Source organism: Trichechus manatus, unplaced genomic scaffold (assembly GCF_000243295.1).
Source record: "Trichechus manatus latirostris isolate Lorelei unplaced genomic scaffold, TriManLat1.0 scaffold00038, whole genome shotgun sequence".
Lineage (NCBI taxonomy): Eukaryota > Metazoa > Chordata > Mammalia > Sirenia > Trichechidae > Trichechus > Trichechus manatus.
Genome location: NW_004443974.1, coordinates 4146741 through 4165970, shown reverse-complemented (window position 1 = coordinate 4165970; position 19230 = coordinate 4146741). Strand labels below are relative to the sequence as shown.

General features: G+C 37.6%; 1 protein-coding gene across 4 annotated transcripts in view; it reads left to right on the top strand.

The window, feature by feature from the left end:
• ATP6V1H (ATPase H+ transporting V1 subunit H) overlaps nt 1-19230 on the top strand; it is a 140715-nt gene that overhangs the window by 48105 nt on the left and 73380 nt on the right. For all 4 annotated transcript variants that reach the window (XM_023730653.1, XM_023730651.1, XM_004375608.3 and 1 more), the window contains one exon: nt 11943-12040. In XM_023730653.1, the coding sequence (XP_023586421.1) occupies nt 11943-12040 (98 nt within the window). The remainder of the gene's footprint in view (nt 1-11942; nt 12041-19230) is intronic.

The following is a 19230-nucleotide window of genomic DNA, read 5'->3' as shown; positions in this document are numbered from 1 at the left end:
GGAGAATCTTAACCTGGCAGCTAATATGTATTGAGCACTTACTGTGTGCTTGGCATTGTTTTATTCATTTTACATGTATATGTCCTTTAGTACTCACACTCATTCTTTGAGGTGTGTCATACTGTTAGCTACATTTTATAGGTGAGCGAAGTGAGGCGATGCAGAGAGGAACACTGTCTTGTCCAAGGTCATACAGCTAATGAGTGGCAGAAACTCCAAAGGAATGAATTGCTTAGTGACAGAATTACTTCTGAAATGGCTTTAGTAGGATCTTTAGGCATCCCTAAGTCACATATATAGCCTCCTCAGACTTTTTGAAATTGCAGTTATCTCATCATCCCGTTGCCTTTGAGTGGATTCCTTAAAATCCTTAGGTTTTCAGAGCAGAGAAAAGCAGTTGGTAAACTGCATTACGTCACATTGTCACTTGATGTCAGTATAAAAGAAACACACAAAAAGTAGTTTTACACTACAAAATGAGAAGTAAGCATGATTCAACAGTCTTTTTTAAATGGCCGTAGAAGCATCATAATAAGTTATGAGTAGGTCATTGCAAACACTTTAATATTTGAATGACATTGCATAAAGGGAATTTCTTTAAAATGTGTTAGGTTGTTTTTATCTAAATATTAAATTAATAAACTGTGTCAGATTCTGTGTACTTCTTTAACTGTCCGGCTCCTTACCTACCAGTTCTTGGATGTGAACGTGAATTCTGTTCTCAGAGGCACTGGCATAGCTTTGGGAGTTGATTGTTGTGCTAATGCCCCGAAAGAGACCAGTGCTGTGATCTTTCACAGACTTGGGAGGGTCTAGAAGGAATCTAAGGAGCCCTGGTGGCACAGTGGTTAAAGAGCTTGCCTGCTTAACCAAAAGGTTGGTTGTTGGAACCACCGGTCACTCTGTGGGAGAAAGATGCGGAAGTCTGCTCCCATAAAGATTTACAGCCTCGGAAACTCTATGGGGGCAGTTCTGCTCTGTCTTATAGGGTCACTGTGAGTTGGAATCGACTCAATAGCAGTGAGTTTAGGAGGAATCTGGGAATTGTTTTCTTTCTTCTTTCCTCTGCCTTGCTTCATTTATGCATGTGTCTAGGAGAGCAAAATGACTCCTAGCGACAGCATTTGATTGTGTCTGGATCTTCGACTATATTTGTTGCAGATCCAATCTAGCTTAGTTACTGTGGGATGAACATTGCTTCATTGGTAGTAAATAATTTGGTTATGTTGTCAGATTCTCCTTATTGCTTATCTTGTCTCTTAATGCTCTGGAGCAGGGATGTCCGTTGGAACTTTCCATGATGGTGAGATGTTATGTATCTGCTGTATCCAGTGTGGTAGCCACTTAGCCACACGTGGCTGTTAAACACTTGGAAATGTGGCTAGTGCAAGTGAGGAAGTCAATTTTTAATTTTATTTAGTTTATTTTTTTAACAGCTTTACAGAGATATATTTCACATGCCATAAAATTCATCTGCTTACAGGTCAGCATCTTTTAATATATTCATAGAGTTGTGCAGCCATCACCACCATCTAATCTTATAACATTTTCGATACCTCATAAAGGAACCCTGTACACATTAAGCAGTCTCTGCATACCTACTACCCCCTCCCAACTCCTAACCTACTCTCTGTCTCTATGGATTTGCCTGTTGTGTTTATTTCACATGAAGGGAACCATACAATATGTGGTCTTTTGTGACTGGTGCAGTAGTTAAGAGCTTGGCTGGTAACCAAAAGGTCAACAGTTTGAATCCATCAGCCGCTCCTTAGAAACTCTGTGGGGCAGTTCTGCTCTGTACTATAGGGTCACTATGAGTCGGAATCGACTCGACGGCAGTGGGTTTGGTGTTTTGGTTTCTTTCACTTAGCATAATGTTGTCAAGGTTCACCCATGTTGTAGTACATAATAACAGCATTTTAGAATGAGAAACAGAGCTTGACTTTTTTGGCTTTTGGCCAAACTCCTTAAATTGTTTTCTGTGGTTGTTACTATAGGGTTGCTATGAGTCAGAAATCAGCTTGATGGCAGTGGGTTTGGTTTTGGTTTATGAGAATAGTTTTACTGCTTTGCCTTTGTTTGTAATTTAATACTATGCTGGTGTGACATTTTTCAGTCTTCCCTAAGGGATGGAGCGCTGCGTTGATTGAGTTCTTTACTACTTTGTTAATAAGTACATCACCAGTGCTTCCAAGTAACAGAAACCAGTGGGCCCTGTCAGTAGTTCACGTAGCACAGGCTCTCATTTAACTGTAGCCTGCTCTAGCTTATAAGTGGAACCCAGGTATGTGGGGACCAAGTCTGTGGGGACCCAGCGTGATTCAGATCAATTGCATGTCATTGTGTGCAAATTTCAAGAGTGTGATTATTTACCTGAAGCAGTGCTTGAATGGTCCCCATATTCCTTTGCTTTTTATCTCCTTACCACAAAATTAATACACTTAAGACATTGGGAATCATTAAAAGGTATAAACAGGGTGCATGTTAAAAAAAAAAGGGGGGGCAAAAGATGAATTTTGTTTTTCTGATCAGGTTTTTGGAAGGACTGTCTGGAAATATATTCTGGCAGTGCAAAGAAAAATTAAATGGTAAAGTATATGAGTACAAAGCTTTCTTTTACATATCATTCTGTAAGTATAACATCCATTACAACATAAGGTGACCTAACATGCATTTGTTGTGTTCTTGGAAGTTGTATACAAAGCAATAATTTGTAAAATAGATCATATTTTATTTAAGTCCACAATGATTTTTCCCCAAAATAAAGAATCCTAATAGTCAATTAATTGAATTACATGACTAAACTAATTAGATTGAAAACAGTACTTGAAGGAGAGTTATAAATTTCTGAATTAATAGTGAAATTACTTTTTCGAGTAAGATTGTATCTTCATTTAATCAAGGTATTTTGTAAATATTGACTAGCGGATCTCTTTCAGTAAGAGAATTCTTGAGTTATATGTATTTTATTTCCTGAATATAGGGTAATAGTGTACCTTACAGCTCTGTAGTGCTTTATAGAAATGGATTTGTTTCATAGCAGATTTTTTTTTCTTGTTTGGTAGGGCTGGTATTATTTTGCTTTATTGATGAGGAAACAGTTTTGAAGAGGATAAGTGATTTGCTCAAGATAATGTGGCAGAACTTCTGATTCAAGTATTCCCGCCCTTCCTCTGTCCCTCCTGGCCTCCTTTCCTTTTCTTGTTTCTTCCTTTTTTTTTAAAAATTATATCATAACTTGCATAAAGTACAATATACACATTTTAAATGTACAACTGGATGTCCCTTCTGGTTGATAACTTTCCTTCACCTGACCTCCCACAAAGATAATCATTGTTACCACATCTTTTTCCATAGATTAGTTTTGCCTGGTCTTCAGCTCCATGTAAATGGAATCATATACAGCATGAATTCTTATGTGCCTGCAGTCTCTCGTTCAGTGTTGTATCCATGAGATTCATGTTACATTTAGTTGTAATTCATTCTTTTGCATTGCTATATAGTATTCTGTTATACTAACGGTAGCCATTCTCTTATTGATGACATTTGGGTTGCTTCCAGTTTTTGACTATTGTGAATAATCCTGATGTTAACATTCCTGTTACACATGTCTTTTGGTAGATGTAAACATTCATTCTGGAGCACTTAGTTCTGGAGTGGAATTGCTGGGTAATAATATGTTTAATGTATGTAATAGGGCATATGTATGTTTAGTTTTAGTAGATACTGTCAATCACTTTTATAAACCAGTTTAAGCTTCTGTCAGCAAGGTAGGAGAGTTTTAGTTTCCCCAGTTCTCTACTGGCTTTTGATGTTGCCCTGTTTTTGTTTTTTTTTTTAAGTTAATGTCTATGATAGAAGCAAAAATTACGCATCTGTGCACACCCTTTAATTTTACAAAAAAGATTAATTTATAGTCATGAAATATATCAGTTTTGAGACTGTCAATCCGCATCCTTCCATTTCATGTAAAACTTGTTTCTAGAATTGAATTATGTTTGTGAAGTTCAGTTTTGTGCTTCATTGATACCAATGTTCTATGCATTTTCACTATTACGTGTGGAACAGATCTTTGTAATGCAGTGCCTACAATTCCAGAGTTTAGGTGAATATTATCTTTGCTTTTCCTCATTTAGTTTGTATTTAAAGTATGAAGATGAATACTGAAAAAGATTTGTCTGTAAACTCAAGGTATTAGTTTTACTTACAGTCCAATATCATTGAAGTTTTTTTGTTTTATCTTTTGTTACCTGCGTACTTTGTAATTCTTCAGTTACTTTGTAATTCTGCAGAATATGGTTCTCTGAGACCATACTCACCAGGAGGTTAGTAGCATTAGTTGCTATTGTCCCTGTGATGTGATTATTCCACCAAAGTGTAGAAAGAGTTTGCAATTTCAGCAACACTGGAAAACTTAAATCTAAATATTTCTTAAATGTGTTGACAAATAAAAATTGTGTTTTTCTCTGCTGTTAAGGTTTACTGCATAGCGAGTGTATGTTGTGGCCAGTTCTCAGCCCAGGATGTTTGGAACAGTGCACACATCATTAATTTAAGTGTGAAGTGGATTGAAGTCTAGTGTCAATCCAAGATGAACTCACTATAGTAATTTCAACAACTTATATCACCTTCTTAAGCCTTGGGTTCTTCATTTCAAAAATGGACATCATAATAATAAGCTTTTGGTGCCATTAAAAGGAGAAACAAATATGAAAATACTTAGAAAAATATAAACAACTTAATAATAAATTGTTATAAAAGTTTTTTCTCTGACAATGTTTTGGTAGTTGTGAGAGTTATTGAACCCATTTGATTACAGAAAAACTTTACAATGAAAAAAAAGTAACTATGGTTGAATGGCATTAAAACAAAAAGAAAATAGTATTCAGGTAACTAAGAAATACAATGAATATCTAAAATATATGTATTTTTGTTTAAGTCAGTCCAAATATAAATAGTAATTTGTCAGAAGAGAAATTAATTACTTTAGCAATTTAAATGAAAACTGTTATCCTAGCTAAATGAATTTTTTTTACCGTAACTATTTTCTAGTAAAATAGGATGGTTTAGGATGCAACTCATATTGATTAGCAATTTATATTAGTTCTCAAACTGAAATGATTTAAATAAAAAGGAAATAGCATTAATTAATTATATAAGGACCTCAGGAAATACTTTTAATGCAGTCTGATTTAGCCTTGGCTCCAAAAAGAAAAGGCTATAGTGCTGTATTGTGTGTATTTCTGCAGTATTGATTATCATCAGTATAGAAAATCTGGTCAAACTTGTAGTCCTTTAGACTTTTAGACCATTAAACCATATCTACTAGGAATTAGTTCATTTGGAATTAGTGTAAAATACGAAGCTTATTTGCACTTTATTGGGTTGTTTTTTCATTAAGGAAACATTTATTGAGTGCCTACCAGGTATAATGCACTGTGCTGAAAGCATGATCCTGAGCAAGGTGGGCATGATTCCTGCTGTTAGAGGGCTTACATTGTTTCTGGGGACAAGTAATGACACCACTGATTATTTCAGTATACTTGTGATGGCTACTACAAGGAAGAATTACAGGGTCCTTTGAGAGTGCAGCAAGGGAATCTGATCTGGGGGGCTCAAGTTAACTCAGGTTTTCTTGAGGAAGTGGAAGGGATGAGGGCATGCGCCTCAGGAAGTGTGGGTGAAGGAACCAGGGCAGAGCAGTGAGGTCATGTGAATGTGGTAAGAGTCAGGGTAGGGAGAGTGGGAAGCGTGGAGTTGGTAGGCACGTGGGCCCGGATAATGCAGGGCCTTAAAGGCCACTTAGGGTTTCTAATTGTGTCCTTGGCAGTGGGGACCACTGATGAGTAGTAACAGAGGGAGTGACATGGTAGAGAGAAGCCATGGGAAAGAGGGATCTGTGTGTATAGCATTTTATTGTGTATTTTGAAATAATTTGATCTATTACATCATTTCTGCAGACTGCAGTGGTAAGCCCTTGTTGCCTAGATTGCAGCACAGCTTGCTGTCAAACTCTTGAGTTCCTTGCTGCAGCAGCGCAGCCCCTCTTTAAATCTTCTTTAAAGAGCACAAGTATCTCCCTTTTTGCATTTCCCATTTCCCTTTCTTATGTTATTTTTCCTGCACTGAACCAGTCAACATCTGAGACCGTCTGTGATTTAACTGTTTTTCATGTATTCTCTTCCTCCAGTGGAGTGTAAGCTGTGTGATGGCAGGGACACTTTACTGTGCTGTGTTCATGGCTGTATGCCCAGCACTAGAACAGTGTTTGGCACATAAGAGACACTCAGGAGATGTTTGCTGAATGAATATGGAGTACAGATTTGTAGAGCCTTCTTGAAGAATAGTTAAGAACTGAGAATTATGGAGGCTGTATGTCCCTTATGGAGCCCTGGTGGTGCAGTGGTTAAGAGCTTGGCTGTTAACCAAAAGGTCGGCAGTTCAAATCCATCAGCCATTCCTCGGAAACCCTATAGGGCAATTCTGCTTTGTCCTATAGGATCGCTATGAGTCAGAATTGACTTGATGGCACTGGGTCAGGTTCATGTCCCTTATTCTGTTTCTTACAGTGTAATCTAAGATTGTAGCTATGAGGTAGTTTGTTAGAGCTGCACAGTCAAACCAGCTTTTAATCTTTGGCTGGATTTTAAGTATAACATATTTGAAAATAAATTAGAGTCCCTTCTGCATATCAGAAAGTATAAGTAGCCCAATAAATGTTGTTGAAGTAAGGAATGCTTCTTTCACGTTGACAGCACCATGGATTAAAATCTTCATATAAGTAAAGCTGTTAGAAATGAAGTCGATTTCTGTATATAAGATTTATTAAATGGAAAAAGAAAATTGCAGAATGAGAGCTATCATATAATCTTCTTTATACATTTGTAAAAAAGATATATATATAATGCATAGAAAATTTCTGAAGTGTTACACAAACATATCTAATAGTGACTATCTTAGGAGTGGTATTGGCAGAGGTTGAGAGTGAAATTTTATGCTGTGCTGTACTGATTGGATATTTTACCATAAATATGTGCAAAGTACCTCATGTAAAATTCAAGTCAATAAAAATCAAGTACACAAATTTTAATCAAGTTTCATACTGCTTATAAATCGTACCTCTAGTTTCTAGCTTTTTTTAAAACCTGGAAGCTGATCCTGTGGGTGCCCTTCTTGAGGCATGAGGTAAAGAGTCCCAGAGATGCAGGGAGAGGTAAGCTGAGCGAGGAAGGAGAGGCTCCCTCACAGCCCTGAGGAGAGGCACAGGGTGCTTTTCCTTATTTGCTTCTTTCTTGTGATATTTCAACTTGACCTAATTAAATACTCATCAACTTGGTGGTTCTTGAGATTTTCCTGTAAGATAGAATATTTGTCTGCCTTTCAGTTCTCATCCTGAGAAGTTTGCCTTTGGTACCCAAAATCCTGTGAGATTTCAGGGATTTCTGTTAGCAATTTTAGCTATGTCAGGAATCCTTTTCAAATGTCATAATGTCTACTAATAGGATAGGAAATTCTAGCAAAAATAAAAATATATACAGTAAGAAAAGATAAAGCCAGGTGTTTGCATTGAACAGTATGGAGGACAGCTGCATGTTTGCATTTTTTATTAACACAGAAATCAACTATAGAGAAATAATAATTTGGAATTTGGGGCTTTTATTTTTTGTTCTTTTTTGAAACATCTTGCTAAGCAGAAAACGAAAATCATTTCACTTGGACAAAATACATCTTAGAACTTTAGGTTCTACTTTTTTCAATTCATTTATTCACTGATTTTTTTCAAGAAAATAGCCTTGGATAAATGCAGCTAGCCACCACCTCTGATCCTACACAAGGGCAGTTCAATAATATTATTATTATTATTTTTTTTTGCAAATGGCAAAATCAAGGTAATTAAGCAAAAAATAAGATTAAGTGGAATTAATCATTTAGTCAAGAAACATTTTCTAAATGCTATTATTTACCAGGGTCTGAGGAAACCCTGGCGGCGTAGTGGTTAAGAGCTACGGCTGCTAACCAAAAGGTCGGCAGTTCGAATCTACCAGGCGCTCCTTGGAAACTCTGTGGGCAGTTCTGTCCTGTCCTGTAGGGTCACTATGAGTCAGAATCAACTTGACGACAACAAGTTTGTTTTTTTCCTTCTTCTGGTGCTTAAGTGCTGAGGTTAAAAAACTCATCTTTTACTCTCTGATCTAATGGGGATGACTGATACCTGTATGTTGTGGTTGTTAGGTGCCAGCAAGACAGTTCCGACTTATAGCGACCCTGTGTACTACGGAACAAAACATTGCCTAGTCCAGCACCATCCTCACAATCTTTATGCTTGAGCCCATTGTTGCAGCCACTGTGTCAGTCCATTCATTGAGGGTCTTCCTCTTTTTTTGCTGATGCTCTGCTTTACCAAGCATGATGTCCTTCTTCAGGGACTGGTCCCTCTTGATAACATGTCCAGTGTACACGAGACGAAGTCCCGCCATCCTTCTGACGAGTATTCTGGCTGTACTTCTTCCAAGACAGATTTGTTAATTCTTCTGGCAGTCCATGGTATGTTCAGTATTCTTTATCAGTGCTGTAATTCAGAGGCGTCAGTTCTTCAGTCTTCTTATTCATTGTCCAACTTTCACGTGCGTATGAGATGATTGAAAATACCATGGCTTGGGTCAGGAGCACTTTAGTCCTCAAAGTGACATCTTTACTTTTTAACACTTTAAAGAGGTCTTTTGCAGCAGATTTTGCCCAATGCAATACATGTACAAAAGACTAGAACAGAAACTAATTTATATATGGCATTGTGGAAATGATTAATTCTGTGTGGAGAAATCAGAATATAATAATAGTAGATGCAGCAGCAGCAGCAAATGTTTTTTGAATGTTTTATGACAGATACCAGTGTAAACTCTTTATATACACTAATGTAATTATCTCCAAACCTGATTGGATTTGTCCTATTATCCTGATTTTACAGGTGGGAAGTGAATTCAGGGTCACATAGCTAGTAAGAGGCTGAGCATGGCAGGCTGGTTCCATAGCCTTTGATCTTAACCATTGTGCTATATTGGCTTCTCTTTCATTGTGGAGGGCTTAACACTTGCTCTAAGGCTTGAAGCAGCTAAGTCAGTTCAGAGGGAGAGGAGGATGGGGAAAGAGCTTTCCAGTAAATAGATGGAAATAGGGCTCTGGTTCTCAGGAGAGAGTAGCCATTAGAGTTGTCAGTTTTAAGGTTATCTGCCATGTTAGTGAAGTGATATGGCAGAAGGGAGATAAAAATGTGATGATAATTCTTTCAAGAAGCCTTCATGTATTAGGAAGAAGAAAGAGGCAATGCAGAGTTTGGTACAAGGTCTAGGGATAGTTTCAAGGTGAGAAAGGATTGAGTATATAGAGACTGAGAAGAAAAATAACCAAAAAACCAAACCCATTGCCATCAAGTCAGTGTTGACTCGTAGAGACCCTATAGGATAGAGTAGAATTTCCAAGGCTGTAATCTTTATGGAAGCAGACTGCCATATGTTTCTTCCATGAAGTGACTGGTGGGTTTGAACCGCTGATGTTTCGGTTAGCAGCCGAGTGCTTAACCACTGCAATAAAAGGGAGAGGTTGAAGGTATAGGAGGGGGTCTGATTGATGGGGCATTATTTGGGAGGAATGGGGTAGAACCTTCTGGAGCTATTGGTCTTGGACAGGAGGAAGGCCACCTGTCTGTCCTGTGTGAGAAAGAAGTAAATGTAGGTAAGTTTAGGGGGTGAGATGTTGGTACTGAGTGAATCTCTAACTAGTGGCCTCTGTTATCTCTTTTTTGCTGAGAGTGAGGGAAGAGAGTAAAATGGGAAGACAGTGGTGAGTGTCTGAGATCAACCCTGGGGAATGGCAGAGAACAGACCAGAATTCCTGATGGCTTTTTTCCAGCAGTATTGAACTGCCTTTGTGTAGGATTAGAGATGGTGGCTGATTAGATTGACTCAAGGCTGATTATTCTTTTAAAATTTTTTGAATAAAACTTCATCTAAAGCACAATAAAAACAAATAAATTTTTTAAAAAATCACTGAATAATTTTACACATGTAAGTGTTTAAAGGAAGCAATACAATCTACTTTGTTTAATTGAAGGTTTAATTCAGTTTGTTTAATTCAGTTGTTTACCATGTTTTCTTAACTATATATTTTGAACATAACGTCTGGAATGGTATTTGGATTGCCTTATAGTATGTAATAGGAGAGAGGACTGTCAATTTTAGGACTAGCTTTATTTATGTCTTTTTTTATAATGTGAAAACTGAAGCTATATAAATGACAACAAAGAATCCATATTTGAAGTGTGTCATGTATTTAACATATCCTGGTAAGTGGACACGGAAAAGGAAGACTTAAACCAAAAATGTTTCACATTGAGAGGACACTGATGATAAATGGAAGAGGAGAGAGTGCCCTCGATTGCCTTTGGGTTCATTCTATCTAGAAACCTTGCTGAGGCTTTCTTTCTAAACAAGCAGTACAGAATTCCTCATGCAGAAAAGGTTACTACCTGCTGACTTAATTGGAAAAATATAATTTTTTTCCTTCATGGAAGATTGTTTTAGAGCTAAAATGCACATTTTTTTGGTCATTAATTTCTGCTTATATTTTGAGTTTTCAGGCAAATTATATTACTGGGTATATTGTGCTTTTGTAGAACTATTTTCACTACTTTCTAGGTAAAACCTAAGAGAACCTTTTCTTGATGACTTTCGACTGTTCCACTAAACGTACTCATGTTATCGTACTTTTAAAATTTGAGTGCCCGGAATTTCTTTGAAGTTTTTAAGAATGTTAATTAAATTAGAAAACAGAGTTTAGTAATATCATGTACATTAGATTTTGTGAATTTATATAACAAACATGATTCTTTCCTTTATAAATTTTTCAAGTTTAATGTGTTCTTTGTTAAGGCTGGAATCTGCAGTTTCCTCCTGTCTCTCCACTATTTATTGATATAAGGCTCATTGTAAATATTTAGGGAAGAGCTCAGGCCAGAGTTTCTTACTAGCTTTGGCAAAATGGAAGGGCAGTTCGAATCTACCAGGCGCTGCTTGGAAACCTGATGGGGCAGTTCTGCTATGTTCTATAGGGTAGCTATGAGTTGGAATCAACTCTATGACAACAGGTTTGGGTGGGTTTTTTTTTTTGGTGGGGGTGGGGGTAGCTTCCTGGGTGGTTATTCCTGTTTATTTCAAGTTTCAGATACTAGTCACAATTTCTATGAGATGGTGCTACTGAATTGACAGTATTTTTAATCCCAGGCAATCTTTTCAAGTGTTCAATTAGACTTTTTATATGTTATTATATTATGTAGTTTTTTTTTAAGTTCCAATGTATTGAGTTTCTATGATATGTCTCACTGTGTGCTAAATGAACTATTTAACCTAATCCTCACAATACCTGTTTAAGGTGCTTGGAGGTGGCATCTTCATTAAAAATGAAGAAACTGAGTGTTGGAGAAGTTCAGTAACTTGCTCAAGCTCATTCAAATACAGGCCTGTCTCAAACACAAACTCTTCTTTTTGTTTATCTTATTGTTGTTCTTTGATATTTCTATAATTTTGTAGAGCAGTATTCTCTACATAGTGCCTCTATTCAGGGGTAAATGAAACTTTGCAAGACAATATACTTACCAGACCATGTCAAAGATACTGCTTTGTTTCTCTAGTTCCCTAACTATGTTAGGATTGTGGATTTAATTTGGATTGTGTGGATTTAATTTGGGAGACAGAATCACCTTTGTTTCTAAGAGGTAGAGATAAAAGCAAACATGAGGATTGACTTTTGAAAAGTATTAAGGAATTTTGGATTCTCTGATGCTAATAAACTCTAGTTAAAAAACAGACTCCTCTTATAGAAGTATTTGTGTATGATCTCATCTTTAAATGCTTTCCAGTTTTAAATCCTTGCACTTTTTTTTTGTGTAGAGTTCTCAGTATGTGCAATGTGTTGCGGGGTGCCTTCAGCTGATGCTCCGGGTTAATGAGTACCGCTTTGCTTGGGTTGAAGCAGATGGGGTAAACTGGTGAGTGCCCTTTTACTTTTAACATAGAATAACTTTTTCAAGCATCACTCCTTGATAGTTTTAAAGAAATTAATACATTTAATCATCTAAAAAGTGTTTTATCTTTTCGTGTCTGCTTAACATAGATTATGTTAACATTTTTAGAAGCCAGTAACTGCCAAACTGGCTGTTTCCCCTTTGGCCTGTACTATTTTAAGGTTAAAAACAAACAAAAAACCCAGCTTGGTTGCTGTGGAGTTGATTTCAACTCATAGCAACTCCATGTGTGTCAGGTAGAACTGTGCTGCATAGAGTTTTCAGTGGCTTATTTTTCAGAAGTAGATCACTGGGTCTTTTTTCCAAGGCACCTCTGGGTGGATGTAAACTTCCAGCCTTTTGATTAGCAGCTAGGATGTTAACCATCTGCACTGCCCAGGGACCCCTTGTAAGAGGTTTAGGCGTCCTAAAAACCTAATACTTGATAACAGATTCCAGGTACTCAGAATGCAAAAAACAATTATAAAAGTATCTCGTGGTGAATGCAGGCAAAAAATCAACTAGAAAATGTCTTACCCAGAAAAGAGTGACTGTAAACCATTCCTTATAATGCCATATAAACCCCTTGCCATCAAGTCGATTCCAACTCATAGCGACCTTATAGGACAGAGAAGTACTGCCCCATAGGGTTTCCAAGGAGTGGCTGGTGGATTGGACCTGCACATCTTTTGGTTAGTTCTTAACCACTGCACCACCAGAGCCCCTGTGTAATGCCATATACTAGCCAGTATCTTTGTAGGGTCATAATTTACAGACTCAGAAACTTCGAGGAGCTAGCTGCCTACTCCTCAAAGGTTTAGCAAACTTATATACAAACAACCTAAAACCACCCCCGCTAAACAAAATCCGGTTTTATGATCAAAAAGCCAGTTTATTTATTCATAATGAAAGATCTAACTGCTCTTAAACCAAATACTCTTCCCACTTAGCAAGGACATTGTTTCTCTGTTGGAAAATCTCTGTTGGAAGCTAGGTTATCAACAGAAGGTTGCTTGGTAAGCAAGGATTCAGAGCAAGAAGAGTTGGTTGAAAGATCTTGATGCTAGTGTCATCAGACTCTGGACTGGTGCATCCACCTCCAGCATAGGGATATACCCTAGGTCTCCTCAGCCCGTATTTGCATGCAACTTCTGTGGCTGGGTTACTCCTGCAAATGACTGTTCTTATGAATTACATTTGAGTTGTCATTTGTACTAGTTCATTGAATTTTGAAGTTTTTGGGAGTACCTCAGCAGTAGGCAGGCTGTATTTTAATCTTCCAGCCATAGTGGTCAATAGAGAGACAGTGTGTTAATTCATGAACTAGTTAATAACCATTGACTAAATAAATTAGTAATTATTTTTACATTAATTTGCAAAATTTCATTCCATTCATGTTTACTTAGCCATCAGTATACCAGAAAAAATAGTCGTCACAGTTTGCCATCTAGATCGAGTGGACCCTTTAAAAAATAGTTTTATGAATAATGAACAGAATGAAGAATAAAGAGATAGTAAAAACAACTATTAGAAGTTTTAATAAGAATTTAAACATGGAGAACATTTTGTAATGAGTAAATTTTGGTGCACAAACATCGTAAAAGATGAAAGACAAACTTCACATGTCCTTTTAACAAAGTAGGGTTGTCCATGTTCTTGTCACAAAATAGTGTCTCGAAGTCTTTCATGTTGAATGGCTAACTCAGTGAGTATACCATATTTCCTTTTTGTCTTTAGGAATGTATTGTTCATTTGTTGATTCTTGAGTTTGAGAAAATTCATTTATGATAGTCATCTGAAGATGCACAGTTTGAGATTTCACTTATATGACCGTTTTCACGATCATTGTTAGAGATAGAATACTGTCTGCCTCTTTGCTTTCATCTTCTCATTTGTCTAATAATCATGCAACTCCTTCCCCTGTTAATTGCCATTAGGTGGAAAATGAAAGATTCAGAATTCTCAACTGTGTTCAAGCTGTGTCAGGGGACCCTAAGACCACCCTATCACTAGAAGAACTCACAAGACTCATAGTTGTACCCATGGCTAAGATTTATTACAAAGACATAGTAAGGATACATGCCAGATCATATGGGAAAATGACACTGGCAGAGTCTGGAGGAATCCTTGGACAGGCTTCCTTTTGCTCTCTCCTTACCATGAAGGGTCACAGAGAGCGTACTCTTCCTCCAGCAGTAAAAATACAGCAACATGTGTGTGATGTTCCTGCCCAGGGAAGCCTAATTAGAGACCTAGCTACCAAGATTTTTACTGGGGACTGGTAATGGAGGCATCTTCTGAGTAGCCCAGAACAAAATTGCAGACTCCCAGAAGAAAGCAGGTGTTCATCATAAACCATATTGCTTGTATATACAGTCTATGCACAGTGAGCCACCCTTACCATTTAGGGAAAGTTTTATATCAGGGTAAGGAAAGTGTTTACCAGCCAGATTCCCAGATGCCAGTTAAGGTCTAACCCTGCAAGCAGGCCTTTCTAAGGATAGCAGCCTCAGGCTTACTTTGCTAACTCTTACAGCACAGAAAACTAAAGGTAGGCTATAAAGATGGTGTTTACAGTCTGTTTATCTTAAAAGATAATGTAATATTTTGGGTGGTGCAGTAAGAAAAAATGATTTATTTCACTATCGTATCTTTCTAGGCAATTATATCGTTCTCCAATTTTCTTATTATTTTAGTCTTCATTTTTTAGCATTGTTGTTATTGGCTGCCAGTGAGTTGGTTCTGACTCATAGCAACCCTGTGTACGACAGAACGAAACACTGCCGGGTCCTGTGCCATCCTCACAATTCATTGTTATGCTTGAGCCCATTGTTGCAGCCACTGTGTCAACCCATCTCATTGAGGGTCTTCCTCTTTTTCGCTGACTCTCTACCTTACCAAGCATGACGTCCTTTTCTAGGGACAAGGCCCTCCTGATAATATGTCCAAAGTACATGAAACGAAGTGTCGCCATGCTCGCTGCCAAGGAGCACTCTGGCTGTACTTCTTCCAAGACAGATTTGTTTGTTCTTCTGGCAGTCTGTGGTGTATTCAGTATTTTTTGCCAGCACCATAATTAAAAGGCATCAATTCTTCTTCGATCTTCCTTATTAACATTGTCCAGCTTTCATGTGCATATAAGGCGATTGAAAATACTATGGGCTTGGGTCAGGCACAGCTTAGTTCTCAAAGTGACATCTTTTGCTTTTCAACACTTTAAAGAGTTTTTTTGCAGCAAATTTGCCCAATGCAATACCTTTTTGATTTTGTGACTGTTGCTTCCATGGTCATTGATTGTGAATCTCAGGAAAATGAAATCCTTGACAACTTGAATCTTTTCTCCCTTTATCATGATGTTGCTTATTGGTCCAGTTGTGAGGATTTTTGTTTTCTTTATGTTGAGATGTAATCCATACTGAATGCTGTAGTCTTTGATCTTCTTCAGTAACTGGTTCAAGTCCTCTTCACTTTCAGCAAGCAAGGTTGTGTCATCTGCATATCAAAGGTTGTTAAAGAGTCTTCCTGCAGTCCTGACGCTGCATTCTTCTTCACATAGTGCAGCTTCTCAGGTTATTTGCTCAGCATACAGATTGAATAAGTATGGTGAAAGGATACAACCCTGACACATGCCTTTCCTGATTTTAAACCACACAGTATCCCCTTATTCTGTTCAGACAACTGCCTCTTGGTCTATGTACAGGTTCCTCGAGCACAGTTAAGTGTTCTGGAATTCCCATTCTTCACAATGTTATTCATAATTTGTTATGATCCACGCAATTGAATACCTTTGCGTAGTCAGTAAAACACAGGTAAAGTTCTTTCTGGTATTCTCTGCTTTCAGCCAAGATGCATCTGATATCAGCAGTGATATCCCTTGTTCCACGTCCTCTTCTGAATCCAGCTTGAATTTCTGGCAGTTCCCTGTTGATGTGCTGCTGCAACCATTTTTGATTTATCTTCAGCAGAACTTTACTTGCGTGTGATATCAATGATTTGTTCAGTAATTTACAAATTCTGTTGAATCACCCTTCTTTGGAATCGACACAAATATGAATCTCTTCTAGTTGATTGGTCAGGTAGCTGTCTTCCAAATTTCTTGGCATAGACAAGTGAGCACCTCTAGTGCTGCATCCGTTTGTTGAAACATATCAGTTGGTATTCCATTAATTCCTGGAACCTTGTTTTTCAGCAATACCTTCAGTGCAGCATGGACTTCTTCCCTCAGTACTACATTCTTGATCATTTGCTGCCCCCTGAAATGATGGAACGTCACCCAGTTCTTTTTGGTACAGTGACTCTGTGTATTCCTTCATCTTCTTTTGATACTTCCTGCATTGTTCAATATTTTGCCCACAGAATCCTTCAAAATTGCAACTCGAGGCTTGAATTTTTTCTTCTGTTCTTTCAGCATGAGAAATACCGAGCATGTTCTTCCCTTTTGGTTTTCTAATTCCAGGTCTTTGCACATTTCATTATAATACTTTACTTTGTCTTCAAGCCACCCCTTGAAGTCTTCTGTTCACCTCTTTTACTTCATCATTTCTTCCTTTTCATTTGGTTACTCTACATTCAAGAGCAAGTTTCAGAATCTCTTCTGACATCCATTTTGGTCTTCTCTTTCTCTCCTGTCTTTTTAATGACCTATTTGCTTTCTTCACGTATGATGTCCTTGATGTCATCCCACAGCTTTTCTGGTCTTTGGTCATTATTGTTCAATGCATAAAATTTATTCTTGAGATGGTTTCCAAATTCAGGTGGGATATACTCAAGGGCGTATTTTGGCTCTGGAGGACTTGTTTTAGTTTTCTTCTGCTTCAACTTGAACTTACATATCAGCAGTTGATGATCTGTTCCGCAGTCAGCCTCTGGCCTGTTCTGACTGCTAATACTGAGCTTTTCCATTGTCTCTTTCTGCAGATATAATCAGTTTGATTCCTGTGTTTTCTGTCTGGTGAAGTTCACATGTAGAGTCATAGCATAGTTGGGAATAATTAATGAACACTTTTGAAATAATATCTAGGATGATGAAATAGCATAATTTTTCAAATGACAGATAAAATAAGATCACTTAGATCCCACAATGTATCTTAAGTTTGTAAAAGGGTGTGATAGGTCTGTATTATAATTGCAAGATAGAATGAATTTTATTCTATTAAAGAAAAAATGTATTTTTTTTTTTGGTAGACCTATAAGAAAAAATATACATCCTGAAATAGCAATCTCTAACTACAGTAATAATTGGTCAAAAAATAAACTCAAATACTAAAATTTGGTCCATTGGACCATGGTATACTGAGGGTTAACCAAATGCTGCTGTTGTAATTACTGATACTTAGTATTTTGGAGATGGTAAGCAGTATTAACTATTTGGTTTAGAAACAAGACAGGGATAAGTACAATCTATAATACTCTACGTTCAACCTATACATTTTGATATGCTAATGACCATTAATGAGATTAGCAGTAGTCAAACAGAGAGACCTTTAGGTAGAGAACAAGCATTAACAGAGGTGTAATATGTTAACTTATTGATAGTATAGCAGTTTAGAAAAGTCATTTAATTTTTTTAGAAATAAAATATGTACTTTATACTTTGCCATTTCTTTTGTTTAGGATAGAAAGGTCTTTTTTTTTTTTTTTTTAATGTGCCTCAAATCACAAGCAGGAATCATGTGAGGAGAAAACATTATCAAGTATGCCTTATTGAAAAGGGTAGAAAAGAGTGGATTTTCTTTAAAAGCCTCAGTACACTTCTATCTATACAATTTGCTGACTTTCTTTTTTTGGTTAAAAAGCCTATTATGTAAATGACACAACAGTATTTCTGAACATTTATATACTTGGATACCCACCCACTCCTGCTAAGTTGATTCTGACTCATAGCGACCCTATAGAGCAGGATAGAGCTGCCCCATAGGGTTTCCAAGGCTATAAATCTTTATGGAAGCTGACTACCACATCTTCCTCCCACGGACTGGCTGGTAAGCTCAAATTGCCAACCTTTCAGTTAGCAGCTGAACGCTTAACCAGTGCACCACCATGGCTTCTAACCCATTACAAAACCAAACCCATTGTTGTAAAGTTGAATTCCAACTTATAGCGACCCTATAGGACAGAGTAGAACTGCCCCATAGGGTTTCCAAGGCTATAATCTTTTTTTTTTTTTTGGTTTACTGTTGTAGTTTAAGTGAAAGTTTACATTTCAAGTTAGTCTCTTATACAAAAATTTATACATGCATTGTTATGTGACCGTAATTGCTCTCCCTATATTGTGACAGCACACTTTTCCTTTCCATCCCTGATTTCCCATGTCCATTCAGCCAGCTCCTAACTCTCTCTGCCTTCTCATCTCACCTCTGGACAGAAGCTGCCTGTTTAGTCTCACGTATCAACTTGAGCTAAGAAGCACACTCTTCACGAGTATCATTTTATGTCCCACAGTCCAGTCCAATCTTTGTCTGAAGAGTTGGCCTCGGAAATAGTTTTAGTTCTGGGCTGATAGAGAATCCGGAGGCCATGCGTGCCACGGTTCCTCCAGTCTCAGTCAGACCATTAAGTCTGATCTTTTTACTAGAATTTGAGTTCTGTACCCCACCTTTCTCCTGCTCCATCAGAGACTCTCTCTGTGTTCCTTGTCAGGGCGGTCACTGGTGGTAGCCGGGCACCATCTAGTTCTTCTGGTCTGAGGCTGATGAAGTCTCTGGTTTATGTGGCCCTTTCTGTCTCTTGGACTAATACTTTGTGTCTTTGGTTTTCTTCATTGTCCTTAACTCCAGGTGGTTGGGACCAATTGATGCGTCTTAGATGGCTGCTCGCTAGCTTTTACTCACCAAAGTAGGATGCAGAACATTTTCTTAGTAAGCTTTGTTATGCCAGTTTACCTAGATGTCCCCTGAAAGCATGGTCCCTGAATCCCCACCCCTGGTACTCTGTCCCTCGAAGTGTTTGATTATATTCAGGGAACTTCTTAGCTTTGGTTTAGTCCAGTGGTGCTGATTTCCCCTGTAGCATGTGCTGTCCTTTCCTTCACCTAAGATAATTCTTGTCTACTATCTAGTTAGTGAATAATCCTCACCCTCTGTTTAAACCTTTTCTTGAGTTCTTATTGTAGTGATCCTATAAAATATTTGTCCTTCTATGACTGACTAAATTCACTCAGCATAATGCCCTCCAGA